The sequence below is a fragment of the Passer domesticus genome, chromosome 2 (assembly GCF_036417665.1).
Source record: "Passer domesticus isolate bPasDom1 chromosome 2, bPasDom1.hap1, whole genome shotgun sequence".
NCBI lineage: Eukaryota > Metazoa > Chordata > Aves > Passeriformes > Passeridae > Passer > Passer domesticus.
This window is the reverse complement of record NC_087475.1, coordinates 107,965,575-107,986,762: the sequence shown is the minus strand read 5'-3', so window position 1 is coordinate 107,986,762 and position 21,188 is coordinate 107,965,575. Positions and strand designations below refer to the sequence as shown.

The 21,188-nt window shown below is 38.4% G+C and overlaps 1 protein-coding gene across 2 annotated transcripts in view; it reads left to right on the top strand.

The window, feature by feature from the left end:
- The window catches only part of TMPRSS7 (transmembrane serine protease 7), a 36,247-nt gene extending 15,866 nt beyond the window's left edge, over positions 1-20,381 (top strand). Inside the window, exons 9-20 of one of the 2 annotated variants that reach the window (XM_064410495.1) lie at positions 392-522; positions 1,728-1,840; positions 3,444-3,550; positions 8,196-8,332; positions 9,465-9,572; positions 10,179-10,289; positions 11,407-11,523; positions 13,469-13,646; positions 13,820-14,088; positions 15,305-15,339; positions 17,939-19,922; positions 20,252-20,381. In XM_064410495.1, coding sequence (XP_064266565.1) covers positions 392-522; positions 1,728-1,840; positions 3,444-3,550; positions 8,196-8,332; positions 9,465-9,572; positions 10,179-10,289; positions 11,407-11,523; positions 13,469-13,646; positions 13,820-14,088; positions 15,305-15,339; positions 17,939-18,109 — 1,477 coding nt within the window. In that variant the 3' untranslated portion in view covers positions 18,110-19,922; positions 20,252-20,381. Of the gene's footprint in view, positions 1-391; positions 523-1,727; positions 1,841-3,443; positions 3,551-8,195; positions 8,333-9,464; positions 9,573-10,178; positions 10,290-11,406; positions 11,524-13,468; positions 13,647-13,819; positions 14,089-15,304; positions 15,442-17,938; positions 20,221-20,251 lie in introns of those variants that run through there. The other variant, XM_064410494.1, reaches the window with a different exon arrangement.
- Positions 20,382-21,188: the final 807 nt, after the last annotated feature.

The window sequence follows — 21,188 nt, the reverse complement described above, 5'->3', positions numbered from 1 at the left end:
AACTTTCTTGTCTTTCCCACTCTCCAACAAGATAAAACTGTTGGTCTAATAAAATAAGATTTATCTTTCTTCCAGCTTTTTTGTTAATTTTGCCTTCATTCATTTTTACTGGGAGTGAAGGCTGAAAGTCATTATCTCATAGAGTGAAACATTCCATATTATTTTTCATGCAATTTTCTTCATTTTTTGTTAGAAGAATTTCCAGTATTGAGTTTCTAACTGCCCTTGTAACAGGTACATTTTTGCTCAAGAGCATGGAGATTTGACTGGACTTTGAAGTAGATAAGATCTGAACCAGTGGAAAATTTAAGCACAGAGTGAGAGTAATGTGTGAAGCTTTTTGCTTTTTAAGTGATTGCTTATGTATTTGCTCTTCTTTCTTCCCCCTCAGAGCCTGTGAACCAGCTGATTCATTGGTGTCACTTGTGTCCACAAATAATCTCATGCTGGTAATATTTAAGGCAGCACAAGTAAAGGAGCAAAAGGAATTCCATGGCTATTTTGAGGTCATTACACAAGAAAGTAGGTTTGTTCTGTGTTTGGATGTATGTTCATTATATTGTTTCTTCTAAGATCCTGAAGCGTCTGTCATGTTTCTGACTATGGAAAAATGATTCCTGTATCTGAGTTTCTTCTTTATACAGGTGCCTGTCCCCCCTTCATCTCCTCTGCTTTACTCCTATTGAGTAATGTGATCCGATCAGACTAGTTGTGAAGTACGAAGACAAGAGGCTGAAAGCAGCCCTGAATTCAGTTGGAGAGGACTGCAGTGTGCCAGTAGATGGGGCTGTTATTTCAGGTGTAGCAGTGGTCTCCCTTCTGCCTTGGGACTCTAGGATCATGTTAGAAGTGGAAGGATGGCAGCACTAATAACTGCTTTCAGAAAATAAAACTTCAGTTGCTTTTCCTGAATTTGTTATCAGTCCCTGCCTCCTCAGGAACACAAAAGAGTCTGTAAAGTTTGTGCATCAAGCTCATGACTTTATTGCTTTAATCTTTAATAAATGCTGAGATCATAATCACAAATAGTGCAAGGAATATTGTGCTAATGGCACAAGGAAAATCTCACACAACTCAGTGCAAGGAAATTCAAGCTGCTCAAAAAGATGCTGCATACTTTTCATGTTGACAGTAATTAAGCATTAATATACCCTCATAAAAACGTAATAAATTCTCAATATCTAACTTCAGGTTCTATTCTGTGTGGGCTGTGGGTTGGTTGGTTGGTTTTCCTTAAGTTCAAGTCTAAGTTTTCTTTGTTTCTGTGTGTGTGTGAATTCATCTTTAATGAATTCTGTAAATCCATTGAGCTGTAATCCAAGAAAGTTTTGGTTTCCAGGAGGCTGATTCATTTAGTATGTTTCCATTTCACTTCTAACTGGCTGCTTTCTAAGACTAGAGGTCCCTGTGTAGTACAGCAGTGTGGATGTATTGATATTCTTGTTTGCAAAACTGTCTTTAGTGATATAACATGGATAAACTTTACAGTGTGTTCTTCTGGTCCTGCAGAGACCAGCACTCGTCCCTGGATCTTAACATCCTTTGTCTTCTGTGTGCATTATTGGGAAGGGTCTCTTTTTACAACTTGAATCCTGCTAAATATAATTCCTGACTTGCCCAGGTTTGAAGTGACAGACTTCTGATAAATTTGGATGCTTTAGCTGACTGAATAGCTTTACTGAAAGTATATCAAGGTTTGCCAAATTTTGCCTCTTTTTTTTCCCTAGGGTGTGGAAAAGCAATAGTGACAAAAGAGGAAACTGGCTATGAAGGGAGAATCACAAGCCCATATTACCCAAGCTATTATCCTCCAAAATGCCTGTGTGCATGGAACTTCCAGGTAGCATGATTCTCTCTCTCTCAGGCACTGCTGTGTGTTTTGGCCACATAGAGTTTAAGTAAAGCATAAGTGATTGAAATGGCAGTAACCTGCATCCTCACAAATACAGTAGTTTATAGAAATGGCATTGCTGAATATCTGGCTGTGCTCAGGTATTTTGTATCAGATTTTTATCTTTCTGTGCACTTGTTTCTAAGGAAGCAAACATAGTACCGAAGCTGTTCTATTACAAAGGTGAAGAGTTAAAATAAGTTTTGATGTTAAGCCTGCAGAAAAACCTCATGGCAGGCAATGTAAGACTTGACTGGTTTAAACTCCTCTCTTCACACCCCCAGAAATCTGAATGAAAAATATGTAAAAAAACCTAACCTAGTTGTTACTGCCACTTCTCTGGTATCTTTTCATATGCCTAATACATTTAATTTGTCTTTAGAATGGTCTGTCCTATCAGCACAATCCTGTGCTGCTTGTTTAATTTGGTATCCTCCTTTTTCTGCATCTTTTCATGTACTCTCCTGAAAGCAAATTGCTGAAAGTTGATGTTGTTTTAAAGTACTTCTGTTTTCTCTGACATGAATGTTTCCTTATTACAGCTAAAATAAGGTCTCTGACTTAGGCTTTGCCTTTCAGTGTCTCCTCTCTATGGAATGTAGCAATGGATGTGACAAGATCCACTTTTTACCCATCTTTCTGCTTATGGTAGTCATGACTTGTTAAGCAAGTGACTGACCACGATGAATAACAGCAATACAAATTAAGCCCAGCTAGCCATAACCTACAGCCTTTTCCTCTTCTAGAATAATAAGGTGATTTTTGGGGAGCTAAATTTATGGTCTTCAGTTCATCCTGGACTTCTGATGGAAAGGTTTATTGCTCAAAACAGTTTCATTTTCAGTGTTGTATTTTCGTGCAATATTGAAACTTTGCTCATTTCCCAAGTTATATTTTCTGTAAGAGAGAGGGAGAAAATTTTCCATTTCTGTTTTGTTTTTTTTTTTTTTGCCCTGAATCAGCCCTTGTTTTTAAATGAACACTGTCTTGCTGTGCAAAAAGTTCCATTCCTTTTACAAAAGGAATTTCCAATTAGGTATGAAGACTTGTGATTTTGCTGGGTTTTGTAGAAATGATTTGTAAAATGCTAAAGAATGCATGGCTGAGCAGGTGCTAGCAGAAGACTATAATAATGTGGTAGTAGTAACTCCTAGCATTACAAATGTGACACAAGTATTCCAGGCAGTATCTTAACTCTAAAAATCCTCTGGGCTTTGTATCCCTACATAAGTACATTTGGTTGGGTTTGAGTGCTTTGATCTTGATACAAAAGCTGCTTTCCATAGCCAGTGGCTCTCTAAAGATGAGAAGACTATTGGCTAGAGGGAGAGAAAACCTGGAGCTGTGGTGGGCCTGTGCCAACCCTTGACTCAGGGCTGAATAGCTGGCAAATGTGTAAAGTACTGGCTGTTGAGCTGGTAAAGCCAGCACAGCTCCCAGGGTGTGGCAATGCCAAGCTCCGTAATTCCTGAAATACGTTTATAGACTTTTGTGTCTATGCCAACAAAAGGAAAAAGAAGACTGCTTGCACTATCTTTCTTGCTCACAACAGACTCCACAGAAGAGCCTTGGTATAGCTCTGAAGTTCCATAACTACACCATTAGTGAGAAGAATATAAAAGGCTGTGAACGAGGATGGTGGAAAATTAATGAACGCATGTAAGTACTCTGCAGAGATTATTAATGTAATGGTCCCAAGGTAAACCATCCCATTACTACTGCAACTCACTCAGAAAGCTTCCACAAGGACAGAAGTAATTCACTGGGGTGTCCTACCATTCTTTCATTTTAGCTGATGATGTAATAATCCTTATAAAATATGTATATATATATGTGTGTATGTGTGTATATATATATATATATGTACATGTATGTATATATGTGTATATATATATGAATATATGTGTGTGTGTGTGTGTGTGTGTGTGTGTATATATTCTACTGAAAAGTACCAGAAAGATGAAGACAAGAGTCTTTGGTACTCTCTGGAGAGAGAGAAATAGAAAGAGTTGAATGTCCTGTGAACTCTAAAATAAATCTGTGTTTTCTGGGGCCATTAAACAAGGTCTGTTTAAAGCCCTTTTAAGTGTAACTTAATTCTATGATTGCTCAAGAAGACAGTGAATCTTTCTTGGCGAAAGCCATTGCTATGAGATGACTGGGAATAGAACTATAACTGCTTCCTCATTCCAGTCACTGGCTCTTGAAAAAGAAACTGCACAAAGTGGCTGTCAAGGGACCACTGTGTTTCTGAAGTATTTTTTATTAAAATATTGCTGCTGTTTTTAATTAAGATATCACTGCTTTCCCATATTTTCCATCCATGCCTTCCTCAGTTTTGAAGTTATCTTTGGAATACTGGATGATGAGGCAAGGTTAGATTTAAAACATCCCATTTTTTTTCTTAAACTTTGTTCAAATGGAAACCTCAGTAATATTAGTCTTGAAACTTGACTTTCTGAACTCAATACTGGAACTAAGTGAATTAGTCCCTTAAAGAGTACAACAGAAAGAATTACAGAGAGAAGAAAAAGCTTCATCTGTTCTTCAATAGCATGTTGTATTTTGTTGTATTTATAGAGTGAAAATTCAGTTTGAATCTCCTACAACTGTGCCTTGATGGAATTGGTTACTGGACTAGATAAGTGCATAAAAACACCCGTCAAAACACACCACTCGTAGTATGTTTGTGTGGTTTTTTGGTGGTCTTTTTACAAAAGAAATTGAAAGATTTGTGATATTTGGGATGGCTGAGATAAAAAACAAAGGCAAAATCTGGAGGAAAAAATTATAATCGGATCATACTGAGGAATTCTCTGACAGAGAATCCTGAAAGAATATGAACAGCTTTTTGACAAACTTGCCAATTATGCCTCCCTCAGAATCAAATGCCATGGTGTGATTCTTAGAAGTGTACTCAGGGTTACTTCTGAACTACTGCACAAGAGCACATGCTCCTGCTTTCTGCTGCAAGTTGCTGGCTATAGTAGTAGACCAAGACAAGCCTTCCTTTGAGTGTGTTTTTCATTGAAAATAAGGCTTTTGAACTTCTGCTTTTCTGTCCTGTATTTACTTTTGAAGGGGAAAAAATATTATTTCAAGCATGAAACATGGTGATGTTTTATTTTGTTTTCCAAATTTTAATTGTTAATGAAAGGGTGGGGGCAGGGTGCAGGCAGGGGACCACCATTTTTCAGCCTCTTGCAGTTGCAGCCTATGGGATGTTTATTCTCTTATATTACGTAAAAATGGTTAAGAACCTTTGGGATACTGATATTAGTAAACACTGTGACCAAGCAGGTGGTGCAGATAAGGTCCCATCAGACCTCTAGGGACAGCTTTCTCTAACCAGAGACACTGAACACAACCATGTAGTTCTTACTTGTCTTTCTTCCAGTGGACATACAATGCTTCAGTGCCTTGTCAAAGAAGTTACAGCTGATTAACTTCTTACTTGAAATTCTCAGAGGCAGGAACACCAGTGAGTGTCTTATGAACAGACCACTAGAGGTTTATGTGAACACAGAGGTGCTTTATTTGTCTTAAAACTGTTAGTGCAATATCCCCTTGTTTCTGCTACAGCATGCATGTATCTGCTCATCCCCTGAAAAACTATCCCACTCACTTCTCCTACATATGGGCCAGGATCTCAGTTTCTCTCTGGAGCAATGGCACAGAGTTACAGATGGTTCTTTGCAACTGCCATTTGCCCTGGACCTGAATATATGACCTGTGAAACACCAGCAACAGGCTCCTGAGGGCCTGTAGCTTTGTTTCACCAACCCCATGAGCATATGGCCTTTCTTACTGTGTAAAGAAGATGTACCTGTTTCAGCTTCTCCACAGATCAGCAGTAATTCCCTCTGCTTTTGGTGAGATTAATTTGTTTTATTTGTCTGAGAAGAGGTCAATGCAGACTTCAACTTTTGTTTGTTTGTGGCTTTTTGTTTGTTTGGGAGTTTTTTGTGTTTCTAGGGTTTGTTGGAAGGAAGACTGTGTATAAGCCATTGACAGAAGAAGAAATGTAGAAAATGTCTGTGAGCTAGTTGAAGGGAATCAGATTGGTAAATGGCATTTTGCTGTGCACTTTGACAGGCTGTTTTAGGTTGGGAGCATTGGTGACAAACACTAAAATTGGTGACAATTAGACTTCCTGTCACAGGAAGTTTGCACTTAACACTGATAGATTTGATGGGTGGGTGTACTGGTTTGAAGGCAAACCAGCAGGAGGAGTTAACAAAATATTTTGCAAGAGCTTCCAAGTCAGACCTACAATTTAATAGGAAAATTGGAATAAAGGCAATAGTACAGAAACACTGGCTTGAACAGAGAAAGTCAGAATATGAGCTGACACCCTTTTGGTCAGTGTGGTAGTAGCAGTCCAATTAAATGGTGACTGCAGACCCGTTGGAGGATGTTGAAGCAGTGATCCTGTGAAAGTCTTTCTCTGGAGATCCAGCAGTGGCTGTCAAGAGCTCTTGTCTTCTGGGAATCAAATGGTGGTATTGTGTTGTCCCAAGCCCAAAATTATATACAGGCAGGAACGTTTGGTACATCCCCCAGGGCAGGGAATTCCACAATGGGAGAATGTTATTCTGTGAGTCATTCTGTGGAGTCCTTGATGGTCCATGATCAGAGTTGGCCCCCTCAGAGTGGCGACTGCTTTCCTGGAGGGATTTATCAGGGCTGAGTCAAGGAGAAGGTAAAGAAACACTGCTCCTCTCATTTTAACAGCTCACGTAGATGGTAGTAGAAATACCTACTTTGGTTACGCCTTACACTGTAACCCAAGACAGTGGTTTGTGGGTTTTTTTGGGGCTTTGTGTGGGGTTTTTTTGTTTTGTTTTGTTGGGGTTTTTTGTTTGTTTTTGGGGTTTTTGTTGTTGTTTTCGGGTGGTGGGGTTTTTTGTGGTTTTTGTTGTTGTTTGGTGGTGTTGGTTTTTTGGCGGGTTTGGTTTTGGATTTTGTTTTGGTTTTTTGGGGTTTTGAGGGTTTGTTTGCTTGCTTCTTTGGGGCTTCTTGTACAATTAATTTTCCTATAGTAAGAAGCTGTAAAATTAACTTGAACTTTTGCATCTGCTTTCAGGATGTCAAAGAGAAGTCTTATTTTTTTTTAAAATTGTTTTCCTCCTTCATTTTTCATATTGCTGGAACAGAATCTCCTAGATCTGTTGACAAGATGTTTGATTTTAGTACAGTGAAATAGGGCATACAAGAAAACATAAGAATGTGTCCATTCCCTTTGGCAGACCTCACTGGGATGCTCAGGACACTGAAGCAGCATTTGTTCACATGGAAATCACTGACCAGTTTTTCTCTTTTCAGTGACATGAAGAGTAGTCCTGGTACAATGCTTGATGTGGAAAAATACACAAGGGGAATATTTACTCCTGGCTAATAGTCCACTGCTCCATTTAGCAACACAACAATTTTTTTTTCTTTTGTTCTTTGTGTTCATTTTGTTGCCAGTGAGTGACCTTGTACTGCTGTCAAATAAATGTGTGTGCCAAGTCTGCTAAAAAACAATACAGCTGTGCTGTGTTGAATCAAGAGCTGCTGTGCTCTTCAATCTACTTAAGATTCACATTGTACTTTGATTTTGGCAGGAATATTAAAGCCAGATGTTTTTCTTTTAAGGGTTGCATTTTTGAGGTATTTTTGTGGAGTAGAGGAGGGAGTCTTTATTTCCACTTCTAGAACAACCTGTATTGTTGATGTTCACTGATTTACTATCTTTAAAACTGCCTCAGTTTTTTTAATAATGATCCCACAACCATTCCCTTTTCCTGTCAAAGAAGCTTTGTTTGGTTGTGGGGTTTTTTTTTTGCTTTGGGGTTTGTTTTTTCTTCTTTGTTTTTTTTATAATCTAGGTTTTTTGTTCCCCACACCCAATCCCCTGGTAGAGATTGGCATATTTGATGAAAGGAACATTAGAAATTCATTAACAGTGGGTGGATTAAATGTTTGCTGGCATCAGAAAGCATTTAGGTTTCTCTGAATCAAGTGGCGCCTAGGCAGAAATCCAAGGAACCTCTTTGCTAAAACAGCAATTTAAAGTAGATGTGTACCCAAGGCATTTTTTTTAGGACTATTCATTTGAAGGTGTGACATTCAGAAGTAAATTTCCACAATGTTAATGGTGGATGAAGGCTGGGTAACTACTGAGAAATATTTTTGATTTTTATTCTTAATTAAAGTATGGCTGCTGACTGTATTTCTGAATTTCAGTGGTGTTGACATTTAAATTGTATGTAAGGCAGTTTTGCTGTGAAGGCTGCTCTAGAACTCACCTGGACACTTTCAGGTACTGTGGTTACTATGTCGATCACCAAACAGTGTTCCACATTACAAGTTCTGCTGTCAGCGTGGAGCTGCAGTGCAGTTCAAAGGTCTCTGAGAAGCCCTTGCTGGTGGAATATGGCAGCTATAACATCGGCCAGCGTAAGATGGATTTTATATCTTTCAACCTTTCTTGGCATTTCAGATCTGTGAAGTAGCATTTTTTGGGTTCATAGGACTTAATTAAGTTTATGCAGGAAATTACCTGTTGGTAATTTCAGTTCATTTTCTTTCCTAATCTCACTAAGTCAGATGACTAGCAAACAAAGAGCCTTTTCTAGGCTGTGCTTCTAAGGTTAGTGGGCATGTGCAGCATGCTCTGTTTTCTCGCATGCACACTGTTCTCTTCCACACAGTCCTCAAAGCTTCCTGTGTGACCATGGTGCAGTCAGTTGAAGTCTGCTGTTCCTGTTTGTTTTAACCCCCAAGATTTTGTTTGTAATGTTTCTATTGCTATAAGGCTTACAGGTAATGAAAAGAGTACCAAATAACCACCTGCTTATTTCAGTGTTTCCATGTATTTATATACAGTGTTTGCAAATCTGAAATCTGAGCTGAAAAAACATCTCAAAAAATTGAGAAACTCTGAGACACTGAGTTTTTTCCAGTCATGAAACATACAACTTTACTGGTACTTTTTGACCTTTGTTAGTCTTATATATTCTTTTTAAGGTGGTAGAGAAGCAGTGTTTTCTAGACATAGTTACTTGTCACATTAGAGGAACTGTATTCAGTGTATATGCGTAGAGTATGTAAGAAGAGGAGAAATTTGATTATTTTAGTTTATAAGGCAGAATTATGCAGTTCATACACCCCCGCAATGCAGGTTGTTTACCAAAGTTGCAAAGTGCTGCAAATTTTGGTTATTGGAAGTGGGACTGTCTTTTAAAACAAAGATGGCCTTCTAAGCAGTCTTGTGTTGCACCATAAAACACTGGCTTATTTGTTCCAGCTCTAGACAGCCTGTGGTACATATTCCAGGAACAGCTGAATTAGAACTTTAGAGACATTTTTTCCTCTTCTTTAAATCCCAGTTTTCAACATTTGAATTCAATTTAAGTGCTGGCAATGTATACAGACTATTAAATTTAGATCAGTTTTATCATTCCTTGGAGCAGCTTAGCAACTGTAAATCGAAACAGGCTGGCAATATTTGTGAAAAAAAAAAAAAAATCTGAGGTTTGGTTGCTTGGTTTTTTTGTTGTTTTGTTTTCTTTTCTTTTTTAACCTCCAGCATGTCCACCTGGACATTTCAAGTGTTCTACTGGCTTATGCATCCAGCAGATGCAGCGCTGCGATGGCATAAACAACTGCTTCGATGAAAGTGATGAACTCTCTTGTGGTTTGTATTCACTTATTAGAGGTCTTGACTGGAAAACACAGTGTATGTATTCTCTAATCTTAGAAGGCAGCTGAAGCAAGGTGAAATTTTTTTATGGGAATAACAAAAGATGTTTTCAGCTTCCTTTGTATGTTTGGGTACAGACTATCTGTCAGTCTCTTGAATACATAATTCATAGTTAATTGGAAGGGGACAAAACAAAGAATAAAGAAGATATGGCACTGGAGAGCAGGAGGAAGAAATTTAGATGTGCATTAATAGCTGTAGTAGGATATATTTTCATATGTGATAAAAGCTGGCAATTATTAATGAAGTTCTGTGCCATTTTGATATGAGTTATTTTATTTTTGTGGGGGAACAACAAAGAGGGGTTCATAGAGTAGATGAGAGTGATACTAAGCATCACCACCTGGGACACTCACTGAACTTTGTGTTCTATTTTGTCCATGTATAAAATGGCACCGATGCCCATCCTTGTATTGGAATGTATTTCCTTGTATTGCCCATCCTTGAAGGAATGAATGTTGTATCCAGACATAGTCAGAATGGGATCTGTTAGCACTTACAGGAATGCTTCTATACCTGATTTGGTTTATATTTTTAAAGTTGTCCCTGAGTGGAACTGTAACTCCAGCTTTGCAATACAGGACAACTTGCTTGCCTGCAATGGAGTAAGTGATTGTGAGGATGGAAAAGATGAGCAGAACTGCACCCACAGTAAGGCTGCTCTCCTGAATAACTTTTTTCCTCTCTTTTGTCATCTGTCTATTCCTGACTTGAATTCTGGATGCTGCATTTAAAAGGTTAAGAGGCACTGTCAAATCTCAGTTGGGCTATAAAATTCCATTTAATTCTTCTGATACACTTAGAAACAAGCTGTTACAGATTTTTAACTATTTCTTTTTAATAAGCTCATGAACATCTGTTTCTGCAAAATACTGACAGAAGAATTAAATACTTCAGGTGCATGATGGGGATCTAGGGATTTAAAATTGAATCTGAGATTTATCTCCTTACAGCATAATTTGTGCAAATTAATTCCTGGATCCATTTTACCATCTGTAAAATAATTATTAAAATTATGTCTGTCATTTCTACTAAATGACGATTTCTCTGTCGTAGTTTTTAGGGTTATAAGGTTAGCAGAAGCTGTAAATTTGGCATTAGGCAAATGAAAGTTTTGAATCAGAACTTTCTTGAAGTTTTTAGAGTAAATCGATGCTGTGACATATGAAAGGGAGCACAACTGAAAAGTGCTGCAAGTAAATTTTTAAAAGAAAACTTTTTGACCCCTCCCACAAGAAAGTCTGTTTAAATGATTACAGGATACTTCTGTGCATTGAGAAATTGGATTGGGTTTGAGTGCATTTATTGCAAGGCACAGGGAAACAGGAAAATGCTGAGTTTTGGGAGTTGCTGTTTTACTGGATACAGTTAATAAGGCTGCTTTCACTGCAATCTTTCATTTCACATTTAATACTGAAATACAAAGGAGAGCTCCTGTCCAGAGTACTAGAGGTTTTCTCTTGCTATCCTTACACTCTACATCTAATTTTCACTATTATATCTGTATGTGTTAGTGCTGTGGGAAAGGAAGGGAATAAATCTTTGTTTGGACTTGGCCAAGTAAATGCACACCCAAGTACAGATGCAGTTCTATTTGAATAGTTTATTCTGTTTAGAGGTTAAGCCATCCCCACCAAAGTGGGGTTTTTTTTGTCATATTACTTCCTATCTATTAATATATGTACATCTTCTGTCTGTGCAGACATGTCTTTGTATGTTAAGCTGAGCCAATGGTTGTTTTGGGGTTTTTTTCTCACAACTATTTCAGGTATTCCCTGCACCAACCACACATTCAAGTGCAGGAATAATATTTGCATTAGGAAACAATATGCAAGGTGTGATGGGACTGTGGACTGTGTTGATGGAAGTGATGAAAGCAGCTGCAGTAAGTTCCTTTCAAATATTCATCTTTTTGAACTTTGAACTTTTTACACAATAAAGACCTTTATTTCTTCCTTCTTTTGGAGTGGGTGCAAGTTGGGCTGCAGGTACTGAATTTTTGTTGCATTCTCTCTGCGATGGTTGGGTAATGATCACCTATCAGTTTACCTCAGATCTGGTTCAGAACTTGCCAAGTTCCTGTGGGAGGGTGGGCGTAGAGTTATGGGGAGCCTTAGGAAGCTGTACTGCTTATTTCAGCTGTGCTGAGGATTAGGGCAGCAGGGTTAATTACAGAGTAAACTTGGTTAGCTGGGGAGGCAGCGACTTTTGTTGTCTGCAACAATGCCAAGCACTCATTGAAGGTGAACTGTATTTGGACTTCTGGAGTGATACAGCTGCAATGAGAAAAAAACCACAAACTTTTCACTTCTCTGACTCTTCCAGAGGGTGAAGACCCCAATACTTCATAGTATCAAGTCAGGTTCTACTCTTAAATCCTCCTAAAGTAACGTCTGTACAACCTTTTAAGTTTGTTTTGATGTAAAGCAAACAAATGATTGTCACTGCAATAGCAATAAAAGTGGGGTTAGGATTAGTTGCTTAAACTGAATGGTCTCAAGTATATTACATAACATGGATGTGTTGGAACAAGTCGAAAGGAAGTTTGTGAAGATATCCATGGGCTGGAGCACCTCTCCTATGAAGACAGGCTGAGACAGCTGGGGTTGTTTAGCCTGGAGAAGAGACAGCTTTAGGAAGAAGGCTCTTGGCACCTTCCAGTACCTAAAGGGGCCTACAGGAGAACAGGAGAGGGACTTTTCACAAGGACATGTAAAGTCAGAACAAGGAGGAATGGCTTTATAATAAAAATGGGTAGATTTAAATTAGATATGAGGAAGAAATTCTCCGCTGTGAGGGTGGTGAGGCCCTGGCAGAGGTTGCTCAGAGAAGCCTCATCCTCAAATTGTTCAAGGCCAGGGTGGATAGAACCCTGAGCAATCTGGTTTAGTGGGAAGGTGTCCCTGCCTATCGTAGGGGGGGTTGCAACTAGATCATCTTTAAACTCCCTTTCCAAACCAAACCATTACAGGATTTTGTCTGGCCTGCATCTGTGTCTGGCATGCTGCCTGTATAACAAACCTGTCAGCACTTACCTTGGATCCAGTAGGTTGTCTTAAGAGAATAGCCATATGCCTATTTTTATTTGGAAACATTATAGCTGCATTTGACTTTCTGGATGTGTTCAGGAAAGGATCCAGAAATATTAACACCTGTGTGTGGGACTGTGGGACTAAAACTCCAGAGCCAATGTGCAAGCACCAGGGATGGACAGGAGGCTCTACAGAAGGGTCTTTCTTCCTTGCTTTTCAAATTAAGAGTTCAGATTTTTGTGCTGATGAGACATTATTCCTTCACCTGTTAGTACCATACATTGTCAATCAGTCATTTCCAAACAAAATAACAATTGTACCACCTTGTTTGTCAAATAAATGTCCAATTTCCACATACATTTTTCTTGTATCATTCCCACTGTTTTGGCAAGAAGTGTTTTGATGACATTGAACTTCTTTCCGGTTGATCTCTTTTCAGGTCAGGGTTGGCAGTATTAAAAAGAGATGAGGTTTTGCCTATTTGTATATATTCATTGTGAAGCTTATTAAATCAATGGATCATTTGACATTTCTGACACAAGAAATATTTGGGGTAATTTCTGTAGCAAAGCTAGAAAAGGGACTTAGTAAAATTTCCAGACTGGTGCCTTTTTATGGAGTCATCTCTGATTTAATTGATAGAGTAGCCAAAGAGAGAATTTTGTTATTATAACAGGGGAATTAAATAGATTTCAAAATATTTCAAAGTGCAATATTCTTTCATGCCATGTGTGGGAAGCCCCTTCATTAAAGGAAAGTAGTGGAGATGGGGATTATCACCTGATATGTCTCTCACAGGTTGTGGCAGTAGCAAGGTCAGCAACCTCATCTCTCGGATTGTGGGCGGCTCAAACACTGAGGAAGGTGAATGGCCCTGGCAGGTCAGCCTCCATTTTGTGGGAGCTGCTTACTGTGGAGCATCAGTGATATCGAAAGAATGGCTTGTGTCTGCAGCCCACTGCTTTCAAGGCAGCAAGTAAGCAGTCTTCCCTCTATATCTGTTCCAAACGTGGCCAGAAGCCACAAGTGGCTTTAGGCTCCAGAATTTGAATTGCATGGAGGTGCTGTGCTCTGCTTTTCCCAGCCCTGCTGTTAGTGGGTGTTTTGAGGCACTTTTTTAAGACACAACTTTTGTTTGGTCCCGCCCAGGCTGGCTGACCCCAGAGCCTGGCGTGCCCACCTGGGCATGCAGCTGCAGGGCCGTGCTACGTTCGTGTCTGCGGTGCGGCGCATCGTGGTGCACGAGTACTACAACAGCAGGAACTACGACTACGACATCGCGCTGCTGCAGCTGAGCACGCCCTGGCCGGACACCGTGGGCCGCCTCATACAGCCCATCTGCCTGCCTCCCTCCTCCCACAAAGCCCGCCGTGGGGACAAGTGCTGGATAACAGGTTGGGGCCAAAAGCAGGAAGCCGGTGAGTTTTATCCGTTCCATTGAGCTGATTTTGTTCCCAGGAGCCTTCACAGCCGGGGCGGTGTGCACATACCTTCACACACTCAGGAAATTTGCTTCTGGTCCCATGGATCTGAATGTCTTCCATGTTGTGTTGTTAGTGTAGGGAGCTACACTTACACCAAAATATCACAGGGTTGTCTTTCTCCTCTGTTCCCCTTTGAGGTGTGGGACATATGGTGTGGTTTCTCTCTTTGGGCTGCTGATTAATCATATATAAAATTAAGAAGGTAGTTATTTGAGAGATAAATGTAATGCCTCAAAAAAACCCAAAAAACAAAACAAAAACAAAACAAAACAAAAAATACCAACCAAAAAAAAAATAACCAAACCAGGGAGGGTGTATTTTTTTCCTCTTTCCCTCTATTCCCTTTTTCAACTTCTGTAATACAAGTGCCAAATCAGTCTTTTAATTTCAAAGTATACTTTATTACATACTAGCTTTATCAAATCCTAAAATAAAGTTTCATTATGTAAACCAGTGCATGCATATTTGAATATGTGGGTGAGGGCTTTTTGGCTATAACCAGATTTTGAAAGGATCACCTGGTGATGAGATTGGGTCTGCTGCATGGAAAGGAGGGGAAACTTTAGGTTAATTCTGTTATTGTTAAAGTATATATCTTACAAAAAAGAGGCGTTTCACCAAATCTTTCAGACAGAAAGAAGCAAATGTGGAAATTGGTTCTTTATGCTGTGAGAATTTGCATTCTGAAACTGACTCATAATCTTAATCTTGAATTTGGCTCCTTCAGATATGCTGCCCTCACTGCAAATCTATCATGTGACAATCTAAATATCTTGGTAAAATTCTGTTTCATTTTTGAAATAAAATGAGAGCAAATGAAGAAGTCTTGAGACATTTTGGGAAAAAAAAAAAACCACAAAAAAAAAAAACACAAAAAAAAAAAAAAACAACAAAGAAAAAGCTTTTTGGCAAATCCTAGTGATTATGCCATTGTATTTGGTGTGTCTGAAGTACCCAGACCACATTAAACAATTGTCTGATAGTTTGAAGAGGCTTTCTGCTCTGTTGCAGTTATTTGTTTTGAATCTGGAATAACTCAATGGTCAAAAGTATCTGTGGATATTTTCTGAAGACTTCTTGTTTTATATTTCAATAGATGAATAAAATGCTAAGCTCTGTTGAATCACCCTACTCTGAATTTGTTTTCCAGATGATGAAGGTTCGGCAGTTCTTCAGAAAGCAGAGGTAGAAATTATTGACCAGACATTATGTCATTCCACATACGGGATTATCACAGCTAGGATGTTTTGTGCTGGGCTATTGACTGGGAAAAGAGACGGGTGTAAAGTATGTACCTCAGCAAACTTTGCAAAGAGCTTATCTGGTCTTTCATTGCTTCATGAGGAGGTGTAAAGTTGACTGGCAGACCACTTTGTGGTCAATATGTTTCAGTTCTGAAAAAGAACAAGATAAGAATTGTCTGTCAGCAAATCTCTTCCATGGGTGATTTCAGAGTTCTGCTGCTTTATGTGCATGAGTAACATTCACTAAATTTCAGTTGCAGATCAAGAGCCAATCAAATTGCAAGTCCCAATAACAAATTGAAATCAGGCAATTTTCAGCATAATAGGCTCTCAGCTGAAGAAAAAAACTGAGAAAGTAGCTTGTGTCTTTTCAGGATCCCTCCCCTCCAATTTGGAACTACAAGACTGTATGATGAGATGCAGACAATTAGGCCTAAATTTGCAAATGTAAGATATTTCTGATCTGGAAAACTGAAAGATAATAAATGTAAAGTACTGAATTTACTTCTAGTGAAAAGTAGTAAAACCCTATAGATACCCTGTATATATCTATAAGACACTTAACATTACAGATCTTATATGCCATATTGTATTACACTGAATTTATATAAGCCATACCTATTTACTGCTAAAAGAGTAGTACATTTACTGCTGAAATAATAATAAAACCAGTTTTTTATGATGGAGATCTGGAATCTTCAAGATGTTCTAGCTTTCACTGATCTACATAAAAATGATGCGCCTACAATGGCTGAGGGAGTATAATGCTCCAGATGTTTTTTAGAGGTTAGCAAGGCCATTGATATTAAGTATTGTTTTCAATAACTGGAGAATTTGTTTATGGCTGCTCAAGATGTAGCCAGGGCTATATCATTTTGGCTGCTTTTTTGTAGAGGCAAATGATCTGTGTCTGTCTGGCAGTTGTTAGAGCTAATCAAATTGTGGTATTCCTCTTTTGTGAAAAGTGCTGGTGTTCTACTTTTGCTCTAGGAATGAAGGAAAAAACTTGCAAATTTTACTCTCTAAATGTGAAATCTTATTTGTCATGAAAGGAAAAAAAAACTCTTCTAAATTCTTAACCTTTTTTGAGGCAATTCGATGTAATCCTACTTTGAGGAGTAGGTGGCACCTTAGCACCTTGGAAGAGTTCCCTTCCAACCTGCTTATCCTAACAACCCATAAAGTGAAGGCAAAACAATTTTCTAGCTCTAAGAAAATATTTGTCTAGAAAGAAGGCACTTCTCTGGCAAAACATCTGAATTTTTCCAAATGCACCTTTTGCTTTTAGAAGTTGTTTCTTGCACGCACTATTTTGGTAAAATTTGCTTTGCTACTGGATGTCTTTCTCAGACATGCTTTGTGTACAGCAGAGCCTTACAGGGAAATATCAGCTTGGTCCAAGGAATTTTGCCCAAATGGTGGCAAAAATTATTTTATACCTGATGCTCTGCCAATGTATTTCTAAAAGAACACCCTGTAAAGGAAACCTCCTATTTGCTTTGTCCTGTATTACAGCATTATGAGATCCTGTAATAAATTTTGAAGTCTAGAACAGACTTCATTTTAACTGCTCTAATTACAAAGATATTATGGGCCCCTAAACATTATATGCTAGTATCTACCAGCATGTGGCATTCACATTCTCTGAACAGAGAGAGACATAATTTTCTCACAGGTTTTTTTCCTGGAGAAGCAGAGAAAAGGATGATCAAAACAATTCTTATCTTATTTGCTGTTCCTGTTTGTGCACAAGTGGAATATATTCTGGAGATTGTTTACCCGAGGTGACCAGTTGGATCCATGTATGTGGGTCAGGACTCTCAGGCAGAGAGTCACGAGTTTTCAGGAGTAGCAGTTAGTAGAAGTTAATAGTAAGTATGATATAGTATAGTATGTATCCCTTTAATATAGTACAGTATAATAAAGTAATTAATTAGCCTTCTGATATCATGGAGTCAGATGCACATCATTCTTCCCCTGTCGAGGGGTTGCCCAATTTTACAATACTAGAGGACAATCCTTAGGCTCTTTTTCCTTCTTAAAAAAAAAATCAAGAAAAACCCCAACACAAAACAATTAAGGGATTCCATCGGTTCCCATTTATCTTTAATTTGAAATGTCATACAATTATTAAATACTTTATTGCATTTATCTTATTTTATTTAAAATAAATTTTAAAGCTTACTATTTTTTGAGTTTTAGTGTGTAACCTGTGAAAGTAGATACATGTTAAGTAGCAGTTTTGGGGTTTAGCTGTAAGTGTAAGTTTAGGGGGAAAAAGTGAATGTCAAATGTAGTCCATGAAAAGTAATATCTTTATTAGTGTCTTTAAAGAATGAGAATTACCTTCTCTCTTGTGAAAGAGCGAACCTTGGTAAAACTGGGCAATGCCATCTACTTGAAAAAACCCTATCAATTGTTTGAACTATGTGAATATGAAAATATAATCACTGGAATTATGCAAAATATCTCCTGTGTATTTTTCCCCAGTTTCCATAATTCATGTTGTAAACACATATAACTTAATACATTATTTTTAGGGTGATTCTGGTGGACCACTGTCATGTCAAAGCAATGGAGATGGAAAATGGTTTTTGACTGGCATTGTGAGCTGGGGTTATGGATGTGGAAGACCAAATTTCCCAGGTGTCTACACAAGAGTGTCAAATTTTGCACCATGGATACACAGATATGTGCCTTCAGTCTTGTAACTTGAAAACTATTTTCTTGGAATAAAACATGTCCTGGATATCTTCATTAAAACTATATTTGGAGAAATTGTTCACTGGTGGATTTTTTTTTTTTTTTGCATGTCTGTTGCTGATTCTGGAACTCACATATGGGGGTAATAAATACCAGAGTTTTGAGCTTTGGTGAAAAAGGAGGATGCTGTTCTTTGTGGTGGTTGTTCCATGCAGACATGGGGGGAGGTGCAACAATAAACTCCATGTTCAAGGCACCAACTGAGTGCAGGTGTGCTCAGGAAGCTGAAGATACAATTGATTGCGTAAACAGAGCTTGAGGCTTACTCATCATTTCTTCTGAGATGTGTGCAGCCAATACAGAAGTAACAGTGAAGAAGCAGTGAACTGTTTGCACTCTGGCAAATACTACTTTCGCTACCTCTTCCACCAAGGGCAGCTGACAAGGAGAAAGGGAGAGGAGACACTTTAAAAAAGTTAACTCAATTCTTTCAAATCCATAGGGCCCTAATTTTTGAAGATCAAAAATTCTGCTGCTATAAGTGATTTGTCGCATGCTTATTCCTTCTCCTGCTTTCATTTTAATTGACTGTATAATTTGGAGCTACTAACTTTTATTTCCTGATTTCATTTCTTTATTTTCAAGTTCATCCACCTAAGAATTTGAATTCTCAATCTTCAGGCAACCTTATCAAGATGAATAAACATGGTGATGCATGTTATTGCAATGATCTTGTTCTTGATGAAATAAACCCAGTGTTTCTAAAACGTCTTGATATAATATTTATGCAAAAGTGGGTTTGTTTCCTCTAGGCCTTTTTCTGGAGTTTTTTTTGGTCTTTTCCATGAAGGAAGGAGCAAAGTGTCAGTCAGCAGGTTCTGTACGTGTCGCAGAGACAGGCTGTTGAAAAATAGAGGACTTGAACAAAGCCATCTGTCTACAGCTGTAGTTTGAATTTCTGAGCTGTGAAGATTGCATTCCAATTAATCCCTTTTGCAATCTCTGTGTGAACTGTTCAGATTTGTTTGTTCCCTTTGTATTATTTTCTGGGGCTGAGATTTCTTCATCTCCTTTTGCTTTTCTAGATTCTGTTCTTTTTGCTCTCTCTCTCTCTCTTTCAAAATGTATCAAATGTGTTATTTCCCCACAAACATCCTTGATTTTCTTATTTTGTATGCAGAATATGCTGAACCTGATGGTTTGTTGACTTAAAGCTACTTTTCCTTTCAAACAGGAAATGTGAACATAAATTGGTTTGCAATTTATTTACCACATTTATTCTGTGGTACCATCTTGAAGCTGGAAAACTAAGGTGACATGTAGAACTGAGCATTTCTCCTCTCTTACAGATATTTCTATGAATTCCCCAGGGTGTTTATTAGAAGTTTCCTCATTTATATTGCCCTGGAACCTTTTATCTGTAAATTGGTTGCATGTCCTTTTTATTGTGTCATAAATTATTTCCCTGGTCCTGTATTTCTGAAAGAAGTGATCTATTTTCAAATGATGGGATACATATCCCACTTAGCCTTAGTCACATAAACAAAGAGTTAGAGTGATGATAACTTTTCCTGCCCACCTTCTCTGACTGCAGATCAGCTGGCTCCTGATTCAAGCAGTATGGCAACGGTGAAATAAAAGAAGCCCAGTGTGTGCAGTGGGGAGAGCAGCTATTCTGTTTAAGAAATGGGGTTCATTTAGGGGGTTGTTGCTGGCTTTGTCAAAAGGCATTTGTCACAGCATCACACTGCAGGCTTTTCCCTCCGGCCGGATTTCTGTGTACAGCATTCCAGCTCCAGATGCTGAACAGCTGTAGGGCAGGTAAGAACCCCCAGCTGAGCTTTGCTGTAGGAACATAGTAAATAAATTATCACTGTCTACTCCTGTGTCCACTGACCCCTGTTCTTCGTAAATTGCTTTTAACTAAAGTGATAAAAATTCCCCTACCTGCCACCCTTTCCCAGATTGAGATGCTTACAAAAAGGAAATAGCCAAGAGAGATGAGGGCTTCATGTGTGACGTAGCTGAAAACATGAAAGATTTTATCTCAATTTTAACCTCTTTAAAATTAGAGAGTAAATACACCAAAATATGATACAATAGCTCTTCTTTTTCTGTACTAACTGATACCATCCATGGTCTTTCTCTAGGAAAGTCTGCATGTTTGCTACAGCCCATCCTACCAAGAAGGTTTGTGCCAAAAGTATTGTTTCTTCAAGTGGATGAACTTGTGTTCGTGGAGGAGATGTCTTCTAGGAATATTACCTACAGTTTCTTTGACAGTTACAGCACTCGTGCTAGTTCTGCACTACTCAGTCTGTGAGTGTTACTCCCCAGCGTGGACTAGGTGGGATGGATGTTTCACTCTGTGAAAAGCTCTGCACTAAGCAGCTGAGCACGTAATGTGTGCTACTACTGACTTTCCCTTCTCATTAATGTCTTTGCTAAAGCAGCAAAATACACAGTAATTAGCAGTGAGTAGGTGCACAAGAATATTGAACATGTGCATTTTATCGCTAATTATTTTGTGTCACTGCTCGTGAATACTGTCATTATTGGTATTAAGCGTTATCTTTTGCAGGTACCTATACAAATTATTTGTCTATTTTCTCTTTACTTTCTTTAAAAACAGAATGGGTACCTAAATTGTTTATGTACTTTCCCAAATGTCAACACATAGCCATTAAAGCCATGCCTCTTCAAGAGGAGAGTACTGAAAAAAAAACCCAGAAACTTAACAATGTAATCTTCCTAGTGGAAATGCCTGCCTAAACCTTTATCTCCTTCCTTTTCTTTCCTGTTGGGCACTACTCTGCCAGTGGAACTGACTCAATGCTCTAGTTATTACTGCATGTTTGTCTTAAGAGCTAATACCTGCAGATGCCAAGGACAAGGACATACTTCTGCCAGCGTCTTGCTCTGTAACAATATTAGGCGTGCTAATTTTTTTATCCTTTTTTTTCTTTTTTCTCAGCTCTAGCTTTTTCCTTTATTTATATCAGTGGAAGTGTAGAAATTCCTAATTTGACTTATACAAATGACCTCAATGATCCAACATCATACAAGTTCATCCTGCAAGCAAACACA